The sequence below is a fragment of the Haliotis asinina genome, chromosome 13, assembly GCF_037392515.1.
Source record: "Haliotis asinina isolate JCU_RB_2024 chromosome 13, JCU_Hal_asi_v2, whole genome shotgun sequence".
Taxonomy (NCBI): Eukaryota; Metazoa; Mollusca; class Gastropoda; order Lepetellida; family Haliotidae; genus Haliotis; species Haliotis asinina.
In genome coordinates this window covers 53,726,737-53,738,020 of record NC_090292.1, presented here as the reverse complement: position 1 = coordinate 53,738,020, position 11,284 = coordinate 53,726,737, and the positions used below count along the sequence as shown (strand labels likewise).

Below are 11,284 nucleotides of genomic sequence, written 5' to 3'. Positions count from 1 at the left end.
TTGAACCCTTAGCGACTCTACCGCTTTGGTTGATTCTAGTAAGTTTTTGACTTCCTTTCACAGTTTGTGCAACTTGAGTTCCATGTACAGTTTTTGACTGACACTAATCTGATTTGGATTTGGAATGGACAATTAGACCAGAGGACTTTCTATTAACTAGTTGAGTCTTTGGACATGCGGAATATTGTGACAAAGGCATAGGCTGAGACTGAGATGGCGTCATGGCTGCAGTCTGAGTAGCAGAGTCTCCTCGTGGTAATAATTCTTGATTTGGAATGGGTTCAGGAGAAGTAGATTTTATCCATGTCATCTCTGTCTGACATTCAACTGAGAGTGTGGCTGCGAGTGGTCTTTTACTAACAGAAGCATAAGAGTCATTTGGGTAAACAGAGGGAACAATCTTCTTAGCTTCAGCATAGCTGTTATTTTGAGAATGTTTTATTTTATTGACTTCCATTTCCCCCTCCCATATCAGGCAATCTTTGATGAGGAGGAATGATTTCTTGAACAGTTGACACATTTTTGTGTCACGTTGTTTGTACAGTCTTCAGTGACATGGGATTGCTCCCCAAAATGAGTACAAGTAATAGAGTTGGAGCAAGAATTTATCCCATGACCAAATTTGTGGTTGTAACCGTAGGAGGGTCGTGTGGAAAAGTTGAGACTGCAATGAAGAATGGCAGAGATATCAGACTGAGGAGAGGACGCCGGAGTACATTCAAGGTAACATAACATGTTGGTGTCAGTCTTGACGTGATGAGAAATGAGATCATAGTGGTAGGTGATCGGTTCCACGTCTTTATCGTCACAATATCGTGCACAGAAGAGTACCTAGAATCAAAAATCGGAACAAGCGGTACATCACTGATATTCCATAATGGCTTACACTACCCATTCCAGAACCATCTTCTGAAAACAAGGCCAGACCTGTTCAGTCCTACAAGGGATGGTTGCGTAGCCCAGTGGTTAAACAGTCCGCACGTCTCACCAAAAGCCGATTTGGTTTCCATTCCCTACATATGTACATTTGTGTGTATCCTTGGTGATTATTTTTCTAGCGTTGCTGCCTAGTCCATTCTATTCTACCCCAGCACTTCAATTAGGCCTTGATTATCAATTTAAACACATGCTGAGTTACGTGATTTCTTAAATAATGAAGTTATTGTGCTTTTGGTGATACCTTTATCCATGTGTATAAATTCTAAATCCCTTCTTCCCAAATTATTGATTCCTAAAATGACATTTACCGTCCTTTGTAGGTGACTTTGAGATTTCAGCAAACAACGCTCTGTACGTTTTGTGATGAGCCCAAGTGGTTGAAGCTTCGGTTAGTCACGCCATCAGATTGTGGAAAATGTTTTGCCCCATAGATATATTCCATTTGTGTAAAAGTCGATTTTGACGTAACGTATAAATGTGAACAATCTGCCTCTGATGTCATGGTGTTTAGTTCCTTGGATGTAAACCAATGTAGCAGTTGATCTAAAATCTTGACCACATTCACAGTTTGCGGGCGTTCCTTATTCGCATGAAAATGCTACACGTCACTTTTTGGCCAAACTACGTGTCCTGTCAAACTTCGCCCACTGCAAAACAACACTGCTTCTAGGTTTTGAGAAAACTAGAAACATGTAACTGATCACATTACTTGCTAAACACTAGATATGCTGATGTTGTTTCTAGCAATGTCAAGACGTTTTCATTTGGGAAATTATTACTAACATCTGCTTTTGGTAAAGTGGGTCTCATACATGTGACACTGCCTTCAACATTTTCTTAAATTATCTGAAGAGATTTGGGACCTCTATTCGGCCTCCCTACTGCACTGGAACACATAGGAGTATAATAATCCCTATTTGGAGAAATGATTTCTTTTTTCAGTTTGTTGCAGATTCTGTCTGCAGTGTGGAATTCATTGGTCTTGCCTTTTCTGAGTCTTGCTATCGGGATGGTTGGCTAGTCACATACGTGAGTTATGAGTGTTTTTTGAGGGAAGTTCCGCCTGAACATTGCATCAGCTCTGATTCCATGCAGCGTCACGACGCAACATATACTCCCCGTGTATAAACTAAGTCCAAATTGGTTATTAATTGAGATTAACGATCAGATGACGCTGAGTATTATAGTTATGGCAAATTGAGTGACACGTATGTGGGAGAAACTCAGTGAATCCCGAACACCTTGTGCAGAGACAGGAAATAAAACAAAACAAGGTTACCAGTTGTCTTGAGGATTTATAAAACAGATTATGTTGAAATATGTGTGATATACATCAAGACTGAACAGCTGATGCAGTCCTTATGATTCCAGACGCAAAGTGAGTGAGTTATATTTTAACGTTACATCGGCAATATTTCAGCCATATCGTGACGAGAACAAACATGGTTATAAAGAATAATAGAATAATAAATTATATATTATGAAACCCGTCATCAAAGTGCGGTAAAATAACTAGCATATGAAGGTAAAACTAACAGCCCATTTCTGATAATATATAATATACAAAGAGGCTATAGATCACCAACAACTGAAGATAGATCACCATAATAGGAACCAGGGGGATTTACATTACTTTTGGTACCTGCATGGACACAGAACCAAAGTTATTGTTCAGGTAGTGCTCTTCTCCGGAGAAGAACTCTAAAATTGTACACTATTTTTTCACCAAACGTGGCACAAAGCTTGCTCTAGTGGTGTACTAGTGCCCTATGGTAATTATTTAAATTATGATTAAAACATTTTGGAGTTTCCATGGCAACAAGTTTGACCTAGACTGAAACTGGTGATTTGCTCCTTTCTGGAGAACTTGTAAAACCTTTAATTACTTTCCTTCTACTTTTCTATATACACATCAATACATTTGGCATAATCACAACTTGTGGACATGTTCATGTAAGGTATTTTGCGGGTGATATTGATGACTTTGTCGTCTCGATTTTCCAGGCATTCTCACAAGCCTTGCGATACAAAGTTTGCGAGGAAACACAGAAAACGATAAAGGAACATGTGTCCTTTTATGTGATCACTTATTTGCTTTCATCAGTATATATACTCAGCTTACTACTAAAGAATAGGGAGTTGCCCAGTTGTCAAACTTACAATTTCATGTTCTTTAATGTTTGTTTCTTGACATCAACATTACGAACAACAGAAAGAAATCATGTGCGATCCAGATGTATTCAGTGATAGTCACATGATAGTTGACAGTTGATGCCGTGTCCACACCAGTTTTAATGCGTATATAACCTGACCAGTTCACATTTAATTTCAGTATGTATTGTTCGCGTATATATTTTATTGTGTTGTTTTTCTCAAATATTGTCAGTGCCCTCAACACCGAGTGTGTTCTCGTGTAACAGATTACGATGAACACGAGTGAGTGAGTGAGTTCAGTTTATATATATATGTTACTCAAGTGTGTGACAAAGTGCTGCCTTGTGGAACACCCTGATCCTGATTGTAATGATCAGACACAGAAAATGCCATATTTCCGCGTATTGTCAAATGTCCTTTCAAGATGTATGTGTGTGTGTGTGTGTGTGTGTGTGTGTGTATGTATGTATGTATGTATGTAGTTACTGCATATTACTTAGCATGTTTGTAACAAGTGTTCGACAGTAATTTTGTTTTTTTAAATAAACCACATTAAATATCTGTTGTAAGGATTGTCATTTGCAAGTATCAAACAAGTCGATTATTACCATGCATTGCATGGTTTTGCGAACACAGATAGCTAATGAAATAGGTCGAAAATTGGACGGATTCTTGGACGGATGATCACAACCAGGTTTAGGTATTGGTACTACTACAGCGCCATGCCATGAAGAAGTAAATTTCCCTGACGTCCAAGTATCATCAGAAATATGTAAAACGTTTCTAAACATTGTCGTATATGCTTCAGGAGTTGATAACGTATGTTATCAGCTCCTGTAGCAGTATCGTGAGCTTCATCAAGTGCAGTCTGGATTTGATGATCTTGGTTTAAACTGACCAACACGTGCTGCCCCATCCTTTGGCATATTACTTTTTGCTCAGTTCAGTGTTATTGTTGTGACTCATTAATAAGAGTGTGAATGACATAGTGTTTGCTAACCAGTTTTGTCTCCTGCAGTCAGTGACTTTCCTGTTTGAACATGGCTGAAAAATAAGAGTGATTTCTATTTCCTGATAAAAAGTAATTTCATTACCTCAACCATTATGAAATTTCACATTTTCCCCATCTAAACTATTTTCTGCTGCACTAATTTAATACTCCTTCAAAGGTTTTGGACATGGTTGTCGAAGTCACAACATAATTCAAAATGAGTTTCATGAAGTAGAGTCTTACAGGTGCCATTCCTCTGGGATAATGAAACTGAACTGAAAATTACACTTTGAGAAAAACTTGAGTTGCTTCCATTCCTTTGTATCAAGAGAGTTAGATAGTACAAAAGTGTCACCGAAGAGTTCTAACGGCTTTCGTACAGCCTTTTCTTTTGGCGACACGATGACTTAAATTTGTTTCTAACAAGACGATATTTAAAAAAAATCATTTTCTTCCCCCGTTAAATAAAACTTATCCGAACAAGTCATATTTCTCTTTTCTTACCACTGACGTTAGCAAGTGTTGAGCACTATTAATATCTGAGCAGCTAGCAGCCTCTTCTAAAGATACAGCCATGTTGTTAAGATTATGCTTTAGTTCCTCCCTGTATTTACTACACACGATCACTTCAAAATATCTTGTCCCACGTATGAGTGTTGATGCAGATGTATTGTGGAGATTTAAAAAAAAACTTTCATTGAAAAAAAAACAGGATACCGGAAAATGATCTGAGTCATAATTTTGGGGGGATCTTGAAATTGGAAGCTCTGGGAAACATATTTTATAATACCCAAATGCATACATCACACGTTTAGTTGAGGGATATCAAAAAGACAAAGGCGTGCTCCTCTTTGCATGCAAGTATGCAACAGTGTGAAGTCGACATTGAAGAGGCTCTTACTAGGCAATGTTAGCATATCATTACCACTTTCCTTGACGTTGCAGCTCCAATTTGTATTTCAAGAAGACTCAAGCTTTGTTTTACAGATACAGACAGCCAGTTCACACATTAAGGTTCCTCCAGGAGTCAAGGTTTGCACTGAGGGTTCCTAATACCAAGAGAGTCGGACAGTATTCTAACACGTGTGTTTACCACTTTCCTTGACGCTGTAGCTCCTGCATGTAGTGCAAGAATATCCGAGCTTTTACAAAGTTGACCCCAGGCCCATAGTGCACGCCATCCACGCTCCGCACTCCTTTCGTCATGTTGAAGGTATCAAGCATACGGATGTTGGACGCTTCCACGAGGTCCTTCATATACATGTTGAACTTTTCAGCATGATCATTATTTGACGTTGGTACCAATGCTCTGTGGAAGGAGCCAAAGTAGTGAAACCCTGACCATAGCAATTTTGGCCAGGTGTTGTTTGCTCGTACAGAGATCACCTCCGAGGCGTACTTTTTCCCTGCAGATATATCAAAATGTTGCCATGTACCTGCACCGAAGAAGATGATAGACTTTGGTTTTCCCACAATCTGTTTGACGTCCTTTCTCATCTTAGGAATGTCCAAACTATGTGGATAATGACGGAACAGCACAGTTATTGTTCCATTGCAGAGTGTTGGTGTGTAGTCAAGAAATTTTCGACAGTTTCGTGTGGGAAAGACATACATTCCAGAACACTTCTTCTTGATATCTGAAAATAATATTGTGTCACAAAAGAATTGTTCGTATGTAAAGTATCTAGTCCTGACGAACAAACAATTTAAGGTGCATCTGGTCGATGTTCGTCATACTGATTATAAAGAGAAGACAGCGTGTCTTGTGGCCATCTTGTCCTCAACTCTTTAAACTGCCAGCCTGACTTTCATTCTACTTTTATGTAAACATAAGCCAAAGTTACTTTAAAGCAGGGTTTTGGCTCTTGGGTCAAAGACTGTAGGTTCCTAGACTGAGTTGTGTAAATATGTGTTAATACACCACATACGTGCATACATTATGCATACTTGTCATGGCTGTTTTATCACGGGAACTATTTACGTACGTGCTGGAGCGTCTGGTCGAAGTCCACCATATTGATTATCTCCCTTTAGAATTATTATGAAGGCTAAGAACACCATTCTGACAATGGAATCTCCATAGAAGTGGTACGTGCCTCCCCGGAGAAGGTCACAGGCAGCTTTTGGGGTGAAGGTTTCCAGTTGACATCTGACAACAAAAAAGCAAAACAGTAACACAAGACGATTTGTATTTACGCTTGACGGTACGAGTTACAGCTGATCTTCAGCAAAATGTGTTGTCGCAAGAGACGACTATTAGCATCTGGTGGTCGGACTCACTGTCTTGGCTGACACATGTTATCGAATCGCGTTTGCGTATACCGATGCTCGTGACAGCAAGTGAACATATACACTGATAGCAAAGCTTAGCCATTCTGAAGCAAGGCTGGTTAAACCGATCTTGCTTGAAGATTGTCGACCCTTACGTGAAAGATGATATTCATCGCACCAGGGAGCCTATATAGAGGGGGAGAATAAACTCCTCGAAAAGCCGCTGAACGTATATCTTGGGTCGTTACGTAGCAAGTGTATCCAATATGGTGGCAGCGTAGTATTTAAGATTGAGCCCGGTTTATTTTCAACAGCTGATTAAGTTCGCTGAGTGTTCTAACAACTGAAATCCTACATGTATAAGATAGATTAACTACTTTGTCACTTGAGTTTAAGTCAAATAATTGGTATTAGTGTCCATATTAGGACAGTAGATTTGTAGTAAAGTTTCAGGTGGGTATGTTATTGCTCACTGGCTTCTATTCTCGATTCACCTCCAAGATAGACTAAATTGTGCCGATAAAAACTTCATTCACGCATTCGTTTATTTTTTAGAAGGAAAACATGACTTTAGTTGAAAGGTATTTGCAAGTAATAGTGACAGTTTTATTACCTAAAATTGTTAGGGTGTAATTGAGGTGTGTGCAAAATATGACATTTCGCCGATCTGCCATTGAAATGCTGCAGGCCATTGTTTGAGTGTTTCTATTTATTTCATCAAAAGCATCTATCACATACACCTGTAATTCATATGAGAGGAATATACTATCAAGTGAAATGTGTTTGCAAGTAACAGTGATAGTTTCATAATCTGAAAAAGAATGTTAGGGTGTATTTGAGGTGTGTGAAAAATGTGACATATCGCCGATATGTTCTGATCCGCCATTGAAATACTACACGCTGCTGTTTGAGTGTTTCTAGCTATTACTTCAGAAACATCTTTCACATGCACCTTTTATTCTTTTGAGGGCAATATACTATCAGGTGAAATATGTTTGCAAGTAATAGTAATAGTTTCCTAATCTAAAACAAAATGTAAGGGTGTATTTGAGGTGTGTGAAAAATATGACATATTGCCGATCTGATCTGATTCGCCATTGATGCTTGAGGGTCATAGTTCCATAATTTCTTTCTTTCTTGTTGATCTTATTATTTGACAAAACTGGAAAGGTGTTGTCGAACAACTTTCTGACAGTTTTACTCTTTATTTTGGATGGCAGTGTGACAGTGTCAGTTAACTTTTTGTTAATGTCCATTCCATTCCCCACATGAGATATCTGAATTGATAATTAATGTGAACAAAACTGTCTCTAAGTAGATGTTAACTGCTGTTAACACATGTGTTCTTGCGATAATTTTGCGTTCTTTAACATGTTTTGGGAGGGAATGCCGTGGTGTATCATTTATTCTTTCATTCAGTCACATATCTACTTCTTTCTTCTATTTTTCATTCTCTTTCATTCATTCATTCAAATAATTCTTGCTCTTAACTCTTACTATAATTCTTTCATTCATTCATTGTAAAATTCCGACTGATACAACAAACTGGCTGAAGTTCTGTAAAACACAACTGAAGTTGTGCTAGGAACGAGCCAAGTCACTGTGTGCGTTGGAGCATGACCAGGCACACGTTAATTAGTACAAATGGTAAAGAAAGCAAGCGAGTGACCTCTCCCCGTTGTAGAGAATCCCTGATCGCACTTAAGACACGTTAATATTAGAGGTAAGTCTGAACAAGTATATACTGGAAATGTTGCATCATACTATTAGGTTTCCAATCCAAATTTCACGAATACAAAATAATGTCTGGGAATTTGACGCACATGCTAAAACACAGAAGTCATGTTCGATATAGCTGAAATACTGTCGATCGATCGTTAAATTAATTAATTAATTGGACTAACTTACAACAAAAACTGTATCTAGGTAACACCATTGATATACACGTTTATTTCACAAGACGTAAAACGCACAAATATGTATTAATAAATTACCTGGCGTTGTCTGGGATCCAATCTGAATATTCGGCATGGATCTGTGGTCGAAGGTCATAGCAGTTCTCACAAACGCATTCTTGAATCGTTTTCATCTGACACTTGCTGTTATAGCAACAAGGACTATTTCCCCTTGGGTTACACAATGCACGGGTCCAGTCAGCCATTTTGTCACGTGACTTCCATGGATAGTAGCTCACATTCCCGCATCTTTTATCCGTCAGTTCGAAATTACTGCTTCCGTTTACAGGGTAGAGGCCTTGTAGTAGAAATGCTTCAATTTCATCTTCCTCCTTTTTTGAAATATGACGAGTTGCCCATGTGCCAACTACCATATATTTTAGTACATCTGGACAAGTGCCATGTATTTGGAACATTCCTAGCATTTGAAGATGAAAACGTCTGTGTACAGTCATGAAGGTCACGAATCCCACAGTTCCCACTATGAATGCAAAGAGACGATATTTCCCTTTTGGGAAAGCCCTATCTGGAAGAAAAATGACAGAATTTAGTTTTAAGACTCCTTTAGCAATGTCCCATCAATATCATAGCGCAGAACGCCCAGAATGGGCTTCACACATTGTACCCATGTGGGGAATCAAACCCGGGTCTTCGGCGTGACGAACGAACGCTTTAACCGCTAGGAAGATGGTACTGTTTACTTTGTATTGATATTTTCCCAGTTTACAGGTAACTTCATATGTGCTTTTTGTACTGTGATGCTGCACTCATATGTAACAAGACACTTGGTATTTTAAACATGGTACATTGTAATATGCATCAACAGCTACGATGGTTACTGGCTGTATCCTCATAGCGGGTTGAAGTAGCGTAAACTTTTTGTCCTCCTCTTTTTTGTACTTTGATGCCACACTCATGTAATTTATTCTCCATGGCAGTGGTCTGTAAATATTCGAGTTGGGACCAGTGTTACGGTTAAGAATTTACCGTGACAACAGTTTAAGAAATCCCATGTGAACCAGCAAAACAGAACAATAACAAGTCGTTTACGTTCAAATTCTGTATTGTTATACAACGACAGCAAGATATACAAAGTCAAAGTGAGTGAGTGAGTGAGTTAATATTTTACGTCACATCGGCAATATCTCAGCCATATCGTGACGAGAACAACTAATATCAAAATCAATTATATGTCTACTATAAAACCTGTCAACGACGGACAGTAAAACAACTAGAATATCACAAATGGAATTAAAACTAGCATGGAAAGTTAAAAATAACATCATCATTTGGACAATACACTATAAAATCAGGCTATAGATCGCCAACAACTGAAGGTAGATCACCATACTAGGACCATGGGGACTTACAGTACCTTTGCTACCTACATGGACCCTAGTTGGATTTACACCATCCCTTCAACCGCTGGCGAGTGTACAATATGCTAGCCACAATTAAAACAACAGGAATACTACGATTAAAAACAGTGGTAGACTTAAATTTACTATCAATGTTTTTGGACTTACGTACCCTCTCAGGAGGACAATAATTTTACAATACTTCAACCCCCTTTGAGGGTACAGCCACTAACAATTCTAGTTACTAATCCAAACTACCAATTATTAAAATACATCTTTTTACAGAAACATATTGCTCAAAGTTCAGTCAAAAATCAATTTCTTTTAAAAAACCAAGAATTAAATGAAAACTAACACTGCTAAAAAGATCCTTCATTGTTGTAACTGAAAAATACATATCCCTTGTGAGAATATGCTTGACTGTAACTCTCTCATCACAAGGGATACAGAAAGGAGGATCCTCACCTTTTAACAGGTACGCATGAGTATATCGAGTGTGTCCAATACGACATCGTCGTAGAATAACCTCTTCAAATCTGGACTGACAACCCAAGTGGGTATAACCAATGTAAGGCTTTATATCATGTAATTTATTCATACCCACTTGGGTGTCCCACTTCTTCTGCATCAGATCACGGATATAACATCTAATCGTGGCTTTGTAATCACTGTAAGGAATAAGCAGTGATGTCACAGATTTGTTGAGTGCTGCTTTAGCAGCAAGGTCAGCCAATGTGTTACCAGAGATCCCTACATGGCTGGGTAACCAACAGAAGACGATGTCGTATTGGCCAGTAGCAAGATCATTATACAATTCAATAATTTCTATTAAAAGTGGATGTTTACAAGAAATATTTTTAATAGCCTGAAGGCAAGAAAGAGAGTCGGAATAAATTATATATTGTTTGCGTTTAGGGTGTCTTTGAATATATTTAAGGGCTGTTAATATGGCGTTAGCCTCTGCGGTAAAAATAGAACTATTATCGGGTAATCGAGAAGATATTGTTCTGGATCCAATGACAGTGGCACAAGCTACTGCGCCACCGTCCTTGGATCCATCTGTAAATAAGGATTTATAACTGCTATATTTATGTTTCAATTGATGATATTCTTGTTTATACTGTAATTCATTAGTTTCTGATTTTTTAAACCTCGTCAATGTTAGGTCCACTGCGGGCCTAACCAACTGCCAAGGAGGAGAAGAAAGAAGACGGGAAGGAGCTATATTTTCCAGCTCAATGCCGGCAGCAGCAAGAAATGGTTCAATTCTTAAACCAAGAGGCGGTACAAGCGAAGATTTCATATTGTATAAGTCCTCACACAGAGGACTGAAAACACAGTTATATGCAGGGTTTGACTCACTGGAATATAATTTTGTTACATACTGTAAAGCTAATTTGATACGTCGCTGCTCAAGAGATGGCTCATCGGCCTCAACGTACATGCTGTCAACAGGTGAAGTTCGAAAGGAGCCAAGACAAAGTCTTAGACCTTGATGGTGAACAGAATCTAAAAGTTTCAGGTTGCTTTTACAGGCTCCACCGTATACAATGGAGCCATAATCAAGTTTTGACCGGATCAGTGAACGATAAAGTTGCAGGAGGGTAGCTTGGTCC

General features: G+C 38.6%; 1 protein-coding gene across 1 annotated transcript; it reads right to left on the bottom strand.

Annotated features, from left to right (window-relative positions):
- Window positions 1-2,217: 2,217 nt before the first annotated feature.
- On the bottom strand, window positions 2,218-8,830 carry LOC137259992 (uncharacterized). Its single transcript, XM_067797669.1, has 3 exons — window positions 8,350-8,830; window positions 6,070-6,233; window positions 2,218-5,721 (listed from the first exon to the last, which is right to left on the bottom strand). Exons 1-3 carry the CDS (start codon window positions 8,763-8,765, stop codon window positions 5,174-5,176), a joined length of 1,128 nt encoding a protein of 375 aa, XP_067653770.1. The 5' UTR covers window positions 8,766-8,830; the 3' UTR covers window positions 2,218-5,173.
- Between the last annotated feature and the right edge of the window lie 2,454 nt (window positions 8,831-11,284).